Source organism: Papio anubis, chromosome 12, assembly GCF_008728515.1.
Source record: "Papio anubis isolate 15944 chromosome 12, Panubis1.0, whole genome shotgun sequence".
In the NCBI taxonomy this organism is placed as follows: Eukaryota; Metazoa; Chordata; class Mammalia; order Primates; family Cercopithecidae; genus Papio; species Papio anubis.
In genome coordinates, this window is record NC_044987.1 from 9,789,161 (window position 1) to 9,808,997 (window position 19,837).

Consider the following 19,837-nt stretch of genomic DNA (forward strand, 5'->3'; position numbering starts at 1 on the left):
CCTAAATATTAATAACTGGCTTAAGGTCACATGGCTGATATATGATAAAACCAGAATTTAAACTGTGAACAAAATCCTAACCACTACAAACTATCCCATAGAAACAGGGCCTTTGAAGACAGCAAGAAAAAGCTGACAACAAAGAGCAATTTTTCAATCTCTACAGACTCTATTCAGAGGGAAGAGAGAAATACAAAGGACTTTTACCATCTCTGAATTGAATCACATATTCTCTCTTACCCCCAACTCACCCTAAGGTTTCAAAACTGCTTTTACAAAATTACCATTTCATTCTTTCTGTCATTAATGTTCTCCATGGTCTTTCATCCCTGATTTCTCAACTTTTATATGCCTTGGAATTCACTAGTTATAGTTTATAAAACCAGGTAGCTATGTGCCTATCTAATTACTTAGGGTGTGAGCTATGCGAGGGAGCTTCTGGTCTCTTGAATAAACCTCAGTTCTATTTAATCAGTCTTTCTTATAGAAAGGTCAAAAAACACTGTAGCCTCTAGGTTCTAGTCACCACCTAATAATAACTATGTTAGAAGTCCCAGAACTAAGGGATGCTACTTTCCCATCCAAATCTCCCAATATTTGGGAGAGTGAAAAGGAAGACAATTATACAGTCAATAAAATTATTTCAGATTTAAGTTTTTTGAAGTAAATAACTTTTAAAAACTCAAACATACACAAAAATAGAGAATAGCATGATGAAACTCCACAAACCTGTCACCTAGATTCACTATCATCAAGCTGTGGCCACATTTACTTCATCTATCTTTTTGGCCCATTTTACTGAATTATTTTAAAATAATCTCAAACATAATTTCATCCCTATATACTTCAGAAGCCATCTCTGTATATTTCTTGTATATAACCACAATGCCATCAACGTGCCTAACAAAATGAATCACTTAGATTCTATTCAAATTCCTCTGATTGCTTCAAAGTTATTTTTTTCAGACTGTTTCTTCACATCAGGATCCAAACAAGGTCCATACATTATATTTAGTGGTTGCTAACTCTATACGTTTGTCTAGAGCCATCCCCATTTTTAAAATTCAAGCCTTTAACTTGCCAAACAAATTGGCTTAATTTTCCTAGAGAACTTCCCATATTCTGGATTTCTGCTTCTTCGTGGCATAATGTAACTTGTTTCCTTGTATTTCCTATAAACAGAATCCTCACGGCTTTTCTCGTTACATATTATCATCATCTAAACCAGAAAATAGTTGAGTGATTATGTTCTTAATTCCCTCAAGGATGGTTCATAAATAACTAGTACCATTCTAGATCAACAGGAGAGAAGTTAATTTATTATATACAATGGATTCCTTACAACATTAGGGCTTTTCTCCCAAAAACCAAGTGAGAACGACTGACAAGCTTGATTGTATTTAGTTTCAACATTTTATTTGGCAAAAATACTTTATAGAAGGCACTACAAGATTCATACTGCATTACATCAGATGGCCATGTTTAACAAGTTCATCCATTAATTACTGTTGTAGTCATCTGAGCATGGGGAGAATCTATGACAAGAATTGAGTGGTAACTTCTACCAGGAGTAGGCTCATCTTGGCGCCTGTATAAGATAACTCATGTGGTACAACACCACGTTGTTTTAATCAAAAGGAATCACTTTGGCTTCTCCTTGGCAGGGTGTGAGCTACGTTAGAGAGCTTCCATACAGCTCACCTCAAACAGTGGTCAGTAATACAGAGAACAAGACCAGAGATGGACCATTCATTTCCACCTTAAGAGAACTATAAAAATCTGAACCAACATATTTAAACTCTTTCACCCAACAGAGTGGGTCCAGCATGCCAGGAGGCTATTTCCTTTTCTCTTCCTCTATAACAGCTGCAATCTCCCAAATGTTTTTTTCTAAGAAGCATGAAAAAATGTTTAAGATAGGGCACAAGTAAATTATGCTCACCACACTCAGAGAGAAACTGAAGGACATATTTTACTTCTAAAAACAGAATCTAAGTAAATAAACACAGAAAAATAATACCTGCTGCCTCCTTTATCAAACCTTAAATGTCTAGAAGATATAAAAGCAAGAGTTTCTAGCCTCTGTACCCAGTGGGTCATCAATAAAGTTGTTGACTGTCCATCATAAAAATGTTAAATAGGTAAGGGTGAGGCCTGGACAATTAAGTAATATCCAGGAACAATGGAAGGGAGAGGACACAGAAGTTTACTAAGTCAAAGCAACTGGAGCAAGCTGTTTCACGTTGCACGCCTAGGAAAACATGTCATACATGCTTTCTGATTGTTGTTATAGGAAAAGTACAGCATATATATCCCCTGCTACTACCATAATCCTGGAATTAACTCTATCACATATACATTTTCACCTCTTGCTATGGGTTCTGGAAATTAATAAAGTTCCCTTCTAGGTAAGAGCTAAAGCTAAGCTTTCATGGGGTTGTGCCTCTCTTGGTGGGCTCATGTCCACATGCTCCTGTAGCCGTCTGTTCTGCCCTTCTATTCCACTGTGACCTACAGAAATTGCATCTACTCAGACAACACAATCAATCCGGGAGTTACAGTAGAGGAGAATAAACTTGTTCCACCCTTATCTCACTGTCCACAAGTAAAACCTACCATCACTCCACATATCAGCATGAAGAACGAATGAACTGAAAAATAAGAAACAGTGAGGTCAAAACTATAAAACAAATAATAAATTCCTAGAAAGTTAGAACTATAGGGTAGATGGAGGCCACTTAGTATAACCCTCTTATTTTACAAAAGAGGAAAGTGCTGCCCAGAGAAACCAAATTATTTGCTCCAAATCACTATGGCAATGAAAACCTGGAAAACAAAGTAAAATGATTCCTAATAACCTTTTTAGTAAACAGCATATTAGGTAAAAGTACTAATCATGTAGAAATATTTGGAATGTTTTAAAGACAAATTTATTGATTCATTTAACATGTATTGATCGAGAGCCTATCACACAGCAGGCATAGCCTTAAGAACTGAGGCTGCAGCATTAAACAAAAAGAGACAAGAATCTCTGTCCTCATGAAGTATACAAATTAGTGGGGACAGAGAGAAAATAAACATTAGCAAAATATATAGTATGTCATACAGCTGTAAGTGTCATGAAGAAAAAGAAAGGAAAGGGGATATAGAGTACCTGTGTTTGGGGGCCAGGGGGAAGACTGCATTTAAAAATAGCATGGTCAAGGAAGGTCCTCTGATAAGCCACATTTGAGCAAAGATTTGAAGGAGGTAAGGAGGTGGCCAAAAATTTTCTAAGGAAGACATGTCTCCAGGCAAACAACAAATGAAAAAGCCCTGAAGTAAAAGTGTCCCTAGAATGTCCAAAGAAGAATAAAGTCAATGTGGCTGAGTAGAGTGAATGAGGAGAAGGGCAGTTGGAGATAAAGCCTCAGAAGTAACAGGCATCAGACTGTGTAGGGCCTGTATGACATCGTAAGGGCTCCAGTTTTCCCTGAGCAAAATGCATAGCCAAAGGAGGCTTTGAGCAGAGAAATGGCATGATCTTAATTATTTTCACTGTTTTGGCTGCTGTGCTAAGAGCAGTTTATAGGAGGCAAGTATGGAAGCAAGAAACCAACTTGGGAGCTACTGCAAGAACTCAGATGAGATATCATGATGACTTGGACCAGGGTTGTAGTGGGGAAGGCACTGAAAAATAATTACATTTTGAGTATATTTTCAAGGTGGAGCCAATAAGGATTGGATATGGGTTGTTTAAGAAAAGAATGAAGGTTGACTGCACACTTTTTTTTTTGGCCACAAGAAACAGAGGATGGAGTTGTTGTTTTCTGAGATGGGGAAGACTATAGTAAGGAAAACATTTTTTTGTTGGTTGGTTTTATTGGTGAGTGTGTGCAATGATAGAGATCAGAAGGTTGGTTTTGGGATATATTAATATTAAGTATGGCAGCTGTATTGAGAAAATACATAAGGTCCAAACAGGAAGATTACTTGGGAAACTCTTACAATAATCCATGAGAGAGAGAATGGTGGGTGGATCAGGCATATGGCAAAGGGAGCCATGAGAACTGCAGATCTATTATGAAGGTAGAACTGAAATGATTTGCTGATGGAGTGATGAAAGATGAGCAGCGGAGGAGGGAGTCAATGATTTTCATGAGGATTTGGGCCTCAATAACTAGAAAGATGCAACTGCTACTAACTGATATGAGGAAGACTGTGGGAGGAGCAAATCTGTGAAAAACTAAATGTCAAGTAGGCAGTCAGGGTTAGATGAGTCCGGAGGTTAGAGAACAGCTGCAGACCAGATATATAAGTTTGAGAGCTATCAGTATATAGATAATATTTAAAACCATGAGATAAGAAGAGATCACCAAAAGATCAAGTGAAAAGCAAGACAGAAAAGAAGTCCAAGGATTGAGCCCCAGGATACTCCAATATTAAGGGACTGAAGATGGGGGAGAAACAGCAAAACAACAACAACAAAAAACAAAAACAAAAACAAAAAACCTAAGAAGCTATAGCCAGTTGAAGTTGGAAGAAAAATAAAAAGCTCTAGTGTTGTAGGAACCAGGTAATAAGGTACTTCAAAAAAAAAAAAAAAAAAAAAGATTGATTAATTATGTTTAATTCTGTTGACAGGTAAGTAAGTAAGACAGTAAGATGGAATCTGAGAATGACCATTGGATTTATCAGTGTGGAAGTTTTGGGTGACTTTAATAAGAGTACTTTTATTAAGAGGTAAAGGCAAATAGTCTCACTAAAATGCACCTGAGAGACAATGTGAGGAGAGGAATAGGAGCAGCAAATACGCACAACTCAAGGATTTTTGTTATGAAAGGAAGGAGGGAAGTTCAGCGGCAGCTGAAGGAAGATGTGGGATAAAGAAAGGTGTTTTTTTTTCTTCCTCTCTCCTTTTTTTTTTTTTTTTTTTTTTTTAGCTGGTTGGTTTTTAAGATGGGCAAAATTACAATATGCTTATAAACTGATAGTAATACTCTAGTAGTCAGAAGAAAAACTGATGATGCAGAAGAGAGAGGGAAGAAATGCTGAAGAAATGTCCTTGAGTAGATGGGAGGGCATTGGATCTAGCCACATGCCAGGGTAGGCCTAAGATAGGAGAACGAACAGTTCATCCACATTAACAGGAATTAACAGATGCAAGTAGGTGGGTAGGTATGATGGTGGAAACTTGTGATGTTTCCTTTTGATTGCTTATTTTTTCAGTGACACAGGAAGCACTGTCACCAACTGGTAGTGAAGGTAAGGAAAAACCTATAGGAAGTTTGAGGAAAGTTTGAGTAAGATGAAACAGTCATCTAGGAAATGTTCATTCTTACTTAATCATTTTTCAATTGAAATACCTGCCATTTACCCTGTTTGAAATTCGGGACTCAAATTTAATCCTGTCCCCCTTGCACTCCTACTGCCCAAATCAAAATCTACTCATTTCGGCTCAGTTCTTTATCTTTACCTCTTCTTTCTTATAGGCCCCTGCTAATCTAGAAAATTGGTAGAATATTTCTATACAACTCTGATTTCACACACTTGTAAACTAAAAAACAAAACAAAACAGAACAAACAAAAAAAAACCACTTAAGATTCCAGGCTCCTTTCCAAAGTACACTGATCCAATCCAAACAGGATTCACCATACTACCATCACAAAGGGTCATGAGACTCAGGTTTCCTCGTTGGTAGCTGCTACTCAGCATTCTCTAACTCCACAAACATAAATCATTAGACATTGTCTACATATAACCAAATTATAATGAAAAGCACACATATTCTCAGATGAAATTTATATTCATAGGCTAAAAGAAGACCTGAAAGACTCCTAATCTAATGCAAGATCTAATCCCATCATAATTCTACTACTAACTTGATGTCAAACAAGTCAGTTCACCTGTTTCAGATTACCAAACCAAAAAAAAAAAAAAAAAGTATAATCAAACAAGCAAAATAAAATTGTTATATAAGACCAAAGAAAGAAATAAAAACCAATACAACCTATCCTGGTAATGCAAAGTAATTTAGCACCTGAAAACAATGTAATACAGCATATTAACAGGAAAAAAGGACAAAGAATACATGATAATAATAAATGCAGAAAGAGTATTTGACAAAATTCAACACCTTTCCATAATAAAAACACTCAACAAACTAGTAATAGAAAGAAACTTCCTCAACTTGAAAAAGAACATCCACTGTTAACATCCTATATAGTGGTGAAGGACTAAATGCTTTCCACTTAAAATCAGAAACAGGACAAGGACGTCCAGTTTGCCATTTCTATAAAACATTGTACTGGATATTCTAGCCAGGGCAATTAGGCAAGGAAAAGAAATAAAAGGCTATTTATAGATGACAAGATCTTATATATAAACAATCCTAAGGTTTTCTCTAAAAAACTATTAATAAGCCGCAAAAAAGTAAACTGTATTTCTTTATACCTGTGATAAACAATCTGCAAGAAAACAATTCAATTTACAAAAGCATCAAAGAATAAAATACTTAGAAATAAACCTAAGGAAATAAATGCAAATGTTATGCTTTGAAAACTATAAAACATTGTTGAAGGAAATGAAAGAAAATCTAAATGAACGGGCAGACACCCTATGTTCATAAGTCAGATGGCAACAGTCCCCAAATTCATCAATAGATTTAACGTAATCCTTATCAGAATCCCAGCCAGCTTTTTGTAGGAAGGTGATCTTAAAATTCATATGAAAATGCAAGGAACTTAGAGGAGCAAAACAATCTTGAAAAAGAACAAAGTTGGAAGCCTCACACTTCCAAACTTCAAAACTCACTACAGAGCTACAGTAATCAAGACAGATTGCACTGGCGTAAAGTAAAACATATAAATCAATGGAACACAACTGAGAGTTCAGAAATAGAAGTTCATGTGTATTTTCAATCTACTGGGGCAAATAATAGTATTTTTCAACAAATAGTATTGGGATCCTGGTTATCTATATACAAAAGAATGAAGCTGGAACACTACCTAACACCATACACAAAAACTTACTCAAAATGGCCTACAGACCTAAATATAAGAGCTAAAACTACACGACTTTTAGAGGAACACTTAGGAGTAAATATTTGTGACCCTGAATTAGGTAATGGTTTCTTACATAAGACAACAGAAACACAAACCACAAAATAAAAAGTAGATAAAATAGACTTTGTCAAAATTTAAAATTTTTGTGCTGCAAAGAAAATCACAGAGAAAGTGAAAAAACAATCCCCAGAATGGGAGAAAATATTTGCAAATCATACATATGATAAGAAACCTATACGTAGAATACACTGAGAACACTTACAACTCAATAATAAAAAGACAAGTAACCCAACTACAACGTGAACAGAGGATCTGAAAAGCCAGTTCTCTGAAAGACAAAAAGTATATGAAAAGATGCTCAACATTAACAGCCATGAGGAAATGGAAATTAAAAATACAGTGAAATATCACTTTACACCCACTGGGATGGCTATAAGCAAAGACACAGATAATGACAAGTGTTGGTGAACATGTGAAGAAATCTGAACCCTTATATATTGTTGGTGGAAATGTAAAATGCTGCAGTCATTTTGAAAAGTTTGCGGTTTCTCAAAAGGTTAAACAGAGCTGCCAGAAGACCCAGTAATTCCACTCCCAGGTATATATCCAAAAGAAATGAAAATATATGTCGACAGAAAAACTTGCAAACAAATGGTCATAGCAGTGTTCGTAATAGCCAAGAGGTAGAAACAATTCAAATGTCTATCAACTGATAAATGGATAAATAAAATGTGGTATATCCATAGAATAAAGCACTATTCAGCAATGAAAAGCAATGAAATACTGATACATGCTACAAGATAGATATGTTTGAAAACATGTTAAATGAAAAAATCTATCACAAAAGATCACATCTGATATATTCCATTTACATGAAAAGTCCACAATAGGCCAATCTATAGGGCAGAAAGTAATTAGTGATTGCCTATGGTTAGAGGGGCATTTTGGTAGAGAAAACGGGGAATGACTACCAATGGGTATGAGGGATTCCTTTATTTTCTATTTAAAAAATTTTTAATTGTGGTAAAAACACATAACCTAAAATTTAACATCATAACCATTTTTTAAGTGTACAGTTCAGTAGTGTTAAGTGTACTCACATTGTTGTGAAACAGATCTCCAGAGCCATTTCATCCTGCAAAACTGCAACTGTATACTCCTTAAACAAAGCTCTCCATATCCTCCTACTTCCAGCTCCTGGCAACCACTATTTTACTTTCTGTCTCTACTAATTTGACTACCTAAAGTACTGCATATGACAGTATTTGTCCTTCTGTGACTGCTTTTTTCACTTAGCATAGTGTTGCAGTGTGTGACAGGGTTTCCTTCCTTTTTAAGACTGAATATTTTATTGAATATATCATATATTATTTACTATTTATCCACTGATGGACATTTGAGTTGCTTCCACCTTGGCTATTATTAATAATGCCACTATAAACATGGGTGTGCAAATACCTGTTTGAGATTCTACTTTCAATTCTTTTGGAGATATACCTTGAAATGAGATTGCTGGATCATGGGGGCTTCTTATTTTAGAGTGAAAATTTTATAGTGGTTATGGTTGCACAACCAGTGAATATACTAAAAACCACTGAATTATACGCATTAAATGTGTCAATTATATATAATATGTGAATGATATCTCAATAGAGCTGTTAAAAAATACAATGCTTAAAGGCTGAATCAAGTTATAATTACTTCAAGGATTTTGGCTGAACTAGATAATCTGGTTACATAACTATTCAATCTTGTTCATGTAATTCTAATTATTTTCAAAGCCTTGGCTAGATGTTTAGGCTTTTATTTATTTATTTTGAGCACAAGCCTAAGTGCTTCTTCAGCACTGTACATCAGAGAAAGTAGAAAAAAGAAACTGTCAGTATGTATATTCAATCATAATATTAAACCTTTTCATATTTTGTATCAGGAAAAATTGCAAGGAAATAACAAAAAATTACGGCAATTTTTATTTTATTTGCCTTGTAGCCATGTCATTCACCAGGATTTTAAAAATAGGGAAATAAAGAATTTACTCACTTTGACTTGAGATTCACTTTTTCAAATGTCACTCACAATTATTTCACATAGAGGATATTCAAAAGACAAAGGATTTATTTACCTTTTCTGCAACAGAAAATTACACAATTAAAAATTCCTATGTCTAGTGTCACTGAATGGGGAAAGAGGCAATATATTTTTAAAAACAAGAGAAAAAATTTTGAGAAAAAAAGGTGCAACAAATTTAAATTCTTATAATCTTGAATTCTTATATACATCTAGAAAAGGTAATGGCAATATAGATGGCCACTGATGTTCAGAAACACATTTCATCACTTTCTTTTCTGCTTCATCCAGACATTTTCAGTATTGTCAAGCTCAAAAACACAGTTTTAGAAAGATGATAAATGAGAGAATCTCAAAGATTTCACATGAGCTCTCTGATCAGAGCAGAGCAAAGTAAGAGAAGCCTTACTTGTCTGATCATATTTTAAAATAATAGGCTCCATATGGTTCACAAGAAAGAAGAGACGAGTAAGTCAGCTTTCAATCTTGGTTCCAAGGCAGATAAAAACAATGATTACAATCTAATTATAAAGACAGTTATTACATGAGACAGTATTTCTTTCCAGAGTATATATTTTATAACTTGAACAGCTTTTCTTAAATAATCTCTCAGGGCTGATTTTAAGTAAAAGCCAAAATACTACCAGTTAATTTCAGATTCTTATTATAGATTTTTCAAAGTCCGCCTGTGTGCAGAAGCAAAATTATGAATTGCGACTCGAAGAGCTGAATTACCCCCAGGGACATCACAGGAATTGATGAATGAATGTAGTGCCCGAGTATATGCTGCAAAAAAAGGTTTGCACAGCAATGAATAAAGTCAAATTCTAAACAACTCTACCAGCCTCCATCTTATTAGTACTGCTTCTCTACCAAGAGTCTTACAAGTAACTATCTATCGAATAAATATTTATTGAGTACTTACTATATGACAAGCACTCTGTGAGGACAGAAAAGATAATAGAGAGTATGGACACAAAAATAATTAAGTTGCCATGTAATACTTCCAAACCAGAGGTATATACAAAATGTCATCATAGGCCAGGCACAGTGGCTCACACCTGTAATTCCAGCACTTTGGGAGGCTGAGGCAGGCAAATCACTTGAGGTCAGGAGTTCGAGATTAGCCTGGCCAACATGGCAAAACCTCATATCTACTAAAAATACAAAAACTAGCTGGATGTGGTGGTGCAAACCTGTAATCCCAGATATTTGGTAGGCTAAGGCACTTGAACCCAGGAAGCAGAGGTTGCAGTGAGCTGAGATCGTGCCACTGCACTCTGGCCTGGATGACAGAGCAAGACTGTCTCGAAAAAAAAAAAAATGTCATCATAGAATGAAGCTGGGAATGAATGTACAACTACCTAGGACAGGATGGAAGACTCCCAGAAGTGGTAACACTTAAGATGAGTTTTGAAGAAATAACAAGAGTAAAGGAAAGAACACAGAGAACTGAGTGTGTCAGGTGCAAAAGGAGTGAACAATATGGCACATACTGGGAATAGCAACTTTGATAAGGCTGGAGTAGGGCCCAGAGCCAGAGAGAAAATACACCAAATATGCCATGCATCTTATACCGCAATGGGGAGCCCTAGAGGTTTTAGAATAGGGAAATGGCATAATTAGATTTGTGTTTTTTAAAATAAAGCTGGTAAGAAACTCATATCATACAGATGAAGCACTAGGAATATATATACTGGCAGTATTCCTAGTGTATACATGAGGGCTACATAATCTTTACACTATATAAATCAATGTATTTAAGGATGCATAGGAAATAGAAATATTAAAGACAATATGAAGAACTAAGTTTTCTCTACCTGGGATGCTCCTGATAGAGTTTATACTGTTTCTTATTTTCCTCGGTCCCTCCTGGCAGAACCAGCAATCTAATGTGGATATACATGGTAATACATCCATGTTACATACCATTAAAGTATTTAGGTAATAGGGAATTCAACTGGATAGAGTCCTAACTTACATAAAAGGCAAACTCTAATAGTCTTCAGTTAAAGGACCTGGAACTGAAGTCCTTCTACAGTAGAATGAGCTGAAAATATTTCCCCAGCATAAATGGAGACAAGAAGATAACAGATCTCCAAGAGAAATATAACTCATTATAATTTTTTCATTGCCTCATATAGTTATTTTAAAAAGGGTTTATAACAGTCTCTGACACATAGTAAGCACTCAATAAATGGTAAATTACTACTACCACTACTCTTATTGATTTTTCTTGTTGCCATTAGGCCCTGACTATTCCTTCAAGAAACTTACCCCTGTGGTTTTTATAGAAAATACAGTTGTTGGCACAGGTATCAGGATGAGCGTCCCAAAAATCAGGACCACAACAACATAGTGGAGGTAAAGTAATATTATACAGCTGCATTTTCTCCTGGATTTGGGCTCGTAAAGCTTCTACATATCTGTAAAAATAAAGTATGATCAGGCAAAGTGAACTACTAGAAAGAAAGTGAGCATGAATCCTGACTTTACAGCCAGCTTTAACTGTTAAATCTATTTCATATATCTGAGCCTTGATATTTCCTCTTTGTACTGGGAAAAATGCAGGGCTACACCCAAGAAGTATTAGGCAATCAAAAAATTTGGTTAAGTTATGAACTCCTAAATGAGGAAAAGTATGAAAAGACACAATCAATTCTCTTCTAAGGAAAATGAGAACGATGACTTTCTACCAAGTCTCCTCTAGAGCCAGAATATCATGAAGACCTTTTCAAATTACCTCAGGTATTCTTTTTCTCTCTGTTGTTGTTTTTCTCTGGCTCCTTTTATTTCTTCAAGTTCTAACTGGGCTAATATCTCACTCATTTTCTCTCCTGAATATGGATCTTCATGAAAGTTCATTCTTAGGATCCTCTGCTCTTCAGCATAACGTTCTTGCTCTCTCTTTTTCTTAATTCTGAGAATAAAATCATAACATGGTTAGGAATTTCCTAAAATTATTATTTAAAATTAGCTTCTTTATCCAAATAACTCAAGAAATTCCCAGAAACTAAGGAGTCAGGAAATCAGTTTAATATCCCAAGGATATCTTCAAAAATTTCTGCTGGCTGCTTTATCTCCTCTCAAAGAGAAATGAGCAATAGCTACTATTAGAAGAGTTTTTCCAGGCTAGGTGTGGTGGCTCATGCCTGTAATCCCAGCACTTTGAGAGGCCAAGGCAGATGGATAACATGAGGCCAGGAATTCCAGACCAGTCTGGCCAACATGGTGAAAACCCATCTCTACTAAAAATACAAAAATTAGCCGGGCAGTGGTGGCACGGGCCTGTAATCCCAGCTACTCAGCTGAGGCTGGAGGATCACTTGAACCCAGCAGGCAGAGGTTGTAGTGAGCTGAAATTGCACCACTGCACTCCAGCCTGAGCGACAGAGCAAGACTTCTGTCTCAAAAAAAAAAAGTTTTTCTGTAAGAATGTAGCACAACAGTCTTTTCAGATTAAAACTACAAGTAAACAGGGCTTCTGCTTCTGACCAAAACAGAGTAACAGGAACCACATTTGCCCTCCAATCTTAAGCCACCAAAAAAATTTTAAAAGTTTTAAAAAGTACACAAATCAAACAAATACAAGAAATGATGGTTTTCAAGACATTGGACACCAGGTAACAAATGACACTGCTCTTTGACAGACGGGAAACAAGTGAAGTAAACCCTATAACTGCCAGAGATTACTGCCTTGGAAGGTTCCAGGCAGTGGCGCAGGGCAGGGAAATTGAAGTGAAGCCTGATGGGCTCTATGAATTGAAGAGATGGAGTTAAGAGTGCAGGGAGACAAAGGCAATTAGAGTTCACAGGACAAAGTACCAGAGAGAAGAAAGTTGCCCAGAGACAGCATCCCAGAGATGAACAGAGAGTCTCCTGGTACACAGCAGAGCACTGATTGGTGTATGTATGCGGTGAAATAACCTGAGGCTAGGGAGAGAACCATCCAAAATAAAAGAGAACAGTGACTAGAGTCCACATAGCTCCAGGAATAATTGGTCCTTATTTCCACCAATCAAACTTGAAAAACTTGTATTTCACAGAACATTAGGTAGAGTATTCAGAATGATCTTATCTGAGCAGTAGGGAATAAAAACTAATCCTAGACTGAGTACTACACCAGACTCACCTGACAAGTTATAAAAGCAAGTCCTCAAATGAACTTGACTGTATGCCAAAACCAGGTTCAAGAATGTAAAGACATCCAGCAACTAACATGGTAAAACTCACAACATTGGGCATCCAACCAAAGATTACTAAGAACACAAAGAGGCAGAAAAACACAACTCACAATCAGGAGAATAATCAATCAAAACGACCTAGAACTGACACAGTTGTTAGAATTAGCAGAGAAAAACACTAAAGTAGTTACTACAAATATATTTTATATGTTCCAAATGTTAGGATATAAAAAAGACAAATCAAACTTCTAAAGATGAAAACTACAATTTTAAGACTATGATTCGAGATTTAAAAAACAGTGGATGGGAATACTACCAGCATAGATATTGCAGAAGTAAATCTGAAAACATAACAATAGAAACCATCCAAAGTGAAACACACAAAAAAAATCTGAAATGACAAAAAGAGTACAAAATAACACCAAACTAATCATATTAAAAATGGACAAAGGACTTGAATAAACATTTCTCCAAAGATGATATACAAATTGGCTAACATGCATACGAAAAGATGCTCAACATCACTAATCATCAGAAAAAGGCAAACTGAAACCACAATGAAATGATCACCTCACACCCAATAGGATACTTACTATCAAAAAAATAAAAAATAACAGGTGTTGGTGAGGATGTGAGAAATTGAAAGCCTTGTACACTGTTGTTGGAGCTATAAAATGGTATAACCCCTATGGAAAAGAGCATAGACGCTCCGTAAAAAACTACAAACACAGCCATCATATAGTCTTACTTCTGGGTACGTATTCAAAAGAAAGCAAGAGTCTCCAAGAGATGTCTGTACACACATGTTCCTAACAGTGCTAATTCTTAATAGGTAAGAGGCAGAATCAGTCCAAATGTCCACTGATGGATGAATAAACAAAATATATTCTATACATAAAATGGAATATTATTTAGCCTTAAAAATAAAACTGTGTCACATTAAACAACATGGATGAGCCTTAAGGACACAATACTAAGTGAAATAAGTCAGTTACAAAAAGACAAATAATGTATAATTCTACTCACATGAAGGTCTAAAGTAGCTGTGATGGTTAATCTGAGTGTCAGCTTGACTGGATTGAAGGATACAAAGTATTGATCCTGGGTGTGTCTGTGAGGGCATTGCCAAAGGAGATTACCATTTGAGTCAGTGGGCTAGGAAAGGCAGACCCACCTTAACCTCAGTGGGCACAATCTAATCAGCTGCCAGCAAGGCTAGAATACAAGCAAGCAGAAAAATGTGAAAAGAGAGACTGGCCTAGCCTCCCAGCCTACATCTTTCTCCCATGCTGGATGCTTCCTGCTCTCGAACATTGGACTCCAAGTTCTTTAGTTTTGGAACTGGGACTGGCTCTCCTTGCTCCTCAGCCTGCAGATGGCCTATTGTGGGACCTTGTGGTCATGTGAGTTAATACTTAATAAACTCCTTTTGCGCGCGCACACACACACACACACACTCCATTAGTTCTGTCCCTCTAAAGAACCCTGACTAATATAGATTTTGGTACCAGGAGTGGTTCCAGAGGAACAGAGTATTAAAGATGGAGTTCTTTTGTTGGTTTGGGGGTTTCTGCAGTTGGCTACTTAATATGATGAAACCCAAAAATGCTAAGGACTCTACTTCTAATAGTATGAAGAACACGATAGTCCTTGGCGTGAACTGTGTAAAGAGTTATGTCAAATAAATCCATTTGACATTCGCAATTCATCGCTCGTGAGAGGCAAGGAGTTTAGTGACTCTATATAAAATACCTTTGACCATATGTGGAGCATCAAGGAACATAATGAAGTTGGTTGGCTACTCCTAAGTTCACTGGACAAAGTGATGAAAGAAAATGATGAACTCACGGATTCTAACTCCTGACTTCAGAAGCAGATACTGAGCCTCAAATCTTCTAAGATTGCCCTGAGTAAGAGTCTTATCACCTGTAGAGAAAGACCTGAAATTGTAGAAAATCAGACATAAGCTCTTATCATGCAAGTGGCTGACCTGCAATGAAAGTTGCATGCACAGCCTTGACAGGTGTCTACTGTTAAAGTGAAGGCATTGATTGGAAAAGAATGGGACCCTGCAACTCAGAATGGGGATGTGTGGGAGGACCCTGATGACACTGGGGACACTGAGCCTGTAAACTCTGATGAACCTTTTTTGCCAGAAGAAACAGCTTCCCCATCCCCAAGGATAGTGGCAACATCCCCTCCCCAACCCATGCTGCCATCAGCATTTCCACCTTTGTCTGAGGAGATAAACCCTGTGATGCATGAGGCAACAGTGATGGCCTCCCCTGAGGCAGTTGCCAGGCAAGATAATGTTGATTCTCCTCAGGAGCCACCCCCAAAATCCTGTTTGTTTCTAGACCTATAACTGGATTAAAGTCCCGGTGGGCCCTTAGAGGTCAGGTTGAGAGTGTGACCCATGAAGAAGTGTGCTACACTCGAAAAGAACTGCTTGAGTTTTCTAATTTATGTAAACAGAAATCTGGAGAGCAGGCACGGGAATGGATATTAAGGGTGTGGGATAATGGTGGAAGAAACAGAGTTGCATCAGGCTGAATTTATTGATTTGGGCTCGCCCACTAAGTAGGGACTCTGCATTTAATGTTGCAGCTCAGAGAGTTAAAAAAGGTTCTAATGGCTTATTTGCTTGGTTGGCTGAAATATGGAGTAAAAGATGGCCCACTGTGAGTGAGCTGGAAATGCCTGATCTCCCTTGGTTTAACGTACAGGAAGGGATCCAAAGGCTTAGGGAGATTGAGATGATGGAGTGGATTAGTCACTTTAGACCTACTCATCCCAACTGGGAGGGTCCAGAAGATATAACCTTGACCAATGTCTTGCGAAACAGATTTGTAAGGGCAGCACCTACATCTTTGAAGAGTCCTGTAATTGCTCTTCTCTGTATGTCAGATCTAACAGTGGGAACCACAGTCACTTAACTACAAAATTTAAATACAATGGGAATAATTGGATTCCAAAGTGGCAGGGGCCAAGTGGCAGCACTCAACCATCAAAGGCAACGTGGGTGTAGCTACTGTAATAGACAGCAGAGGCAAAGCGGCAATTAGAATAGCCTGACTTATGTAGAGCTCTGGCACTGGCTAATTACTCATGGTGTTCCTAGAAGTGAAACTGACAGGAAGCCTACTGCATTCCTACTTAATTTATATAAGCAGAAAACTTCTATGTCAAATGGACAAAAGATTAATTTGAAGTATAAAAACAGAGAATCATGGCCCCTCAATCAATTTCCAGACTTGAGCCAGTTTACAGACCCAGAGTCCCTTGAATAAAGGGGAGGCCGGTCCCCTTGAGGAAGGACCCCACTACATTACCGACAATTTATGCAGTGAATCTTTCTCCCATCCTTTCCCAAGGAGACCTCTGGCCTTTCACCAGGGTAACTGTGCACTGGGGAAAGGGAAATGATCAGACGTTTCGGGGACTACTGGACATTGGCTCTGAGCTGACACTGAATCCAGGGGACCCAAAACGTCATTGTGGTCCTCCAGTTAAAGAAGGGGCTTATGGAGGTCAGGTAATTAATGGAGTTTTAGCTCAGGTCTGACTTACAGTGGGTCTGGTGAGTCCCCAGACTCATCCTGTGGTCATTTTCCCAGTGCCAGAATGTATAATTGGCACAGACATACTCAGCAGCAGGCAGAACCCCCACATTGGCTGATTGGTAGGGTAAGGGCTATTATAGTGGGAAAGGCCAAATGGAAGCCATTAGAGCTGCCTCTACCTAGAAAAATAGTATATCAAAAACAATATTGTATCCCTGGAGGGATTGCAGCAATTCGTGCCATGATCAAGGACTCGAAAGATGCAGGGTTGGTGATTCCCGCCACATCCTCATTCAACTCTCCCATTTGTCCCGTGCAGAAGACAATGGATCCTGGAGAATGACAGTGGATTATCATAAGTTTAACCAAGTGGTGACCCCAATTGCAGCTGCTGTACCAGACGTGGTTTCATTGCTTGAGCAAATTAACACATCTCCTGGTACCTGGTATGCAGTCATTGACTTGGCAAATGCCTTTTTCTCCATTCCTGTCCATAAGGTCCATCAGAAGCAACTTGCCTTCAGCTGGCAAGGCCAGCAATATACCTTTACTGTCCTACCTCAGGGGTGTATTAGCTCTCCGGCTTTGTCATAATCTTATTCAGAGAGATCTTGATCACTTTCTACTTCCATAAGATACCACTCTGGTCCACTACATTGATGACATTACGCTGATTAGATCCAGTGAGCGAGAAGTAGCAAACACACTGAATTTATTGGTGAGACATTTGCATGCCAGAGGATGGGAAATAAATCTGACTAAAATTCAGGGAACTTCTACCTCAGTAAAATGTCTAGGGGTCCAGTGGTGTGGGGCCTGTCAAGATATTCCTTCCTACAATCACAAAAGAGACACAATGCCTAGTGGGCCGATTTGGATTTTGGTGTCGACACATTCCTCATTTAGGTGTGTTAACCCAGACTGGCTCTCCTTGCTCCTCAGCCTGCAGATGGCCTACTGTGGGACCTTGTGATCATGTGAGTTAATACTTACTTTCAAGTGACCTGAAAGGCTGCCAGTTTAGAGTGGGGTCCAGAACAGAAGGCTCTACAACAGGTCCAGGCTGCTGGGCAAGCTGCTTTGCCACTTGGGGCATATGACTCAGCAGATCCAATGGTGCCTGAGGTGTCAGAGGCAGATAAGGATGCTGTTTGGAGCCTTTGGCAGGCCCCCATAGGTGAAATACAGCACAGGCCTCTAGGATTTTGGAGCAAGGCCCTGCCATCTTCTGCAGATAACTACTCTCCTTTTGAGAGACAGCTCCTAGCCTGTTACTGGGCTTTGGTGAAAACTGAAGGATCATCAAGTTACCATGTGACCTGAACTACCTATCATGAAGTGGGTGCTTTGTGACCCATCTGCCATAAAGCAGGTCATACAAAGCAGCAGTCCATCATCAAATGGAAGTGGTATATACGTGATCAGGCTTGGGCAGGTCCTGAAGGCACAAGTAAGTTACATGAGGAAGTGGCTCAAATGCCCATGGTCTCCATTCCTGCCACCCTGCCTTCTCTCCCCCAGCCTGCACCAATGGCCTCTTGGGGAGTTCCCTATGATCAACTGGCAGAGGAAAAGAAGACTAGGGCCTGGTTCACAGATGGTTCCGTGCAATATGCAGGCATCACCCGAAAGTGGACAGCTGCAGAACTTCAGTCCCTTTCCAGGACATCCCTGAAGGACAGCAGTGAAGGGAAATCTTCCCAGTGGGCAGAACTTCGAGCAGTGCACCTGGTTGTGCACTTTGCATGGAAGGAGAAATGGCCAGATGTGCCATTATATACTGACTCATCGGCTATAGCCAATGGTTTGACTGGATGGTCAGGGACTTGAAAGAAGCATGATTGAAAAACTGGTGACAAAGAAATCTGGGGAAGAGTTATGTGAATGGACCTCTCTGAGGGGTAAAAAACTATGAAGATATTTGTATCCCATGAGAGTGCTCACCAACAGGTGAACTCAGTAGAGAAGGATTTTAATAATGAAGTGGATAGGATGACCCATTCTGTGGACATCACTCACCCTCTTTCCCCAGCCACCCATCATCACCCAATGGGCCCATGAACAAAGTAGCCATGGTAGCAGGGATGGAGGTTACACATGGGCTCAGCAACATGGACTGCCATTCACCAAGGCTGACCTGGCTACAGCCACTGCTGAGCGTCCACTTTGCCAGCAGAAGAGAGAAACACTGAGCCCTCAATATGGCACCATTCCTCAGGGTGATCAGCCAGCTATCTGGTGGCAGGCTGATTATACTGGACCTCTTCCATCATGTAAAGGGCAGAGGTTTGTCTTCACTGGAATAGACACTGACTCCAGATATGGGTTTGCCTATTCTGCACGCAATGCTTCTGCCAAGACTACCATCTGTGTACTCACAGAATGCCTTATCCACCGTCATGGTATTCTACACAGCATTACCTCTGACTTTACAGCTGAAGAAGTGCAGCAGTGGGCTTCTGCTCATGGAATTTACTGGTTTTATCAGTTCCCATCATCCTGAAGCAGCTGGATTGATAGAATGATGGGATGTCCTTTTGAAGTCACAATTACAATGCCAACTAGGTGACAATACTTTGCAGGGCTGGGGCAAAGTTCTCCAGAAGGCTGTGTATGCTCTGAATCAGCTTCCAATATATGGTACTGTTCCTCCCATAGCCAGGATTAATGGGTCCAGGAATCAAGGGGTGGAGGTGGCACCACTCACCATCACCCCTAGTGATCCACTAGCAAAATTTTTGCTTCCTGTTCCCACGATATTACATTCTGCTGGCCTAGAGGTCTTAGTTCCAGAGGAATGCTGCCATCAGGAGACACAATCAACTGGAAGTTAACCTGGCTACCTGGACACTTTGGGCTCCTCCTGCCTTTAAGTCAATAGGCTAAAAAGGGAGATACAGTGTTGGCTGGGGTGACCGACCTGGACTTTCGAGATGAAATCAGTCTACTACTCCTCAACAGAGGTAAGGAGTATGCATG

General features: G+C 38.7%; 1 protein-coding gene across 1 annotated transcript in view; it reads right to left on the bottom strand.

Moving 5' to 3' along the window:
* Positions 1-9,141: 9,141 nt before the first annotated feature.
* The window catches only part of CCDC15 (coiled-coil domain containing 15), a 98,077-nt gene continuing 87,381 nt past the window's right edge, over positions 9,142-19,837 (bottom strand). Inside the window, exons 13-15 of the mRNA XM_017949067.3 lie at positions 11,855-12,031; positions 11,389-11,537; positions 9,142-9,897 (exon numbers count right to left, since the gene is read on the bottom strand). Of these exons, the coding sequence (XP_017804556.2) occupies positions 9,776-9,897; positions 11,389-11,537; positions 11,855-12,031 (448 nt within the window). The 3' untranslated portion in view covers positions 9,142-9,775. The remainder of the gene's footprint in view (positions 9,898-11,388; positions 11,538-11,854; positions 12,032-19,837) is intronic.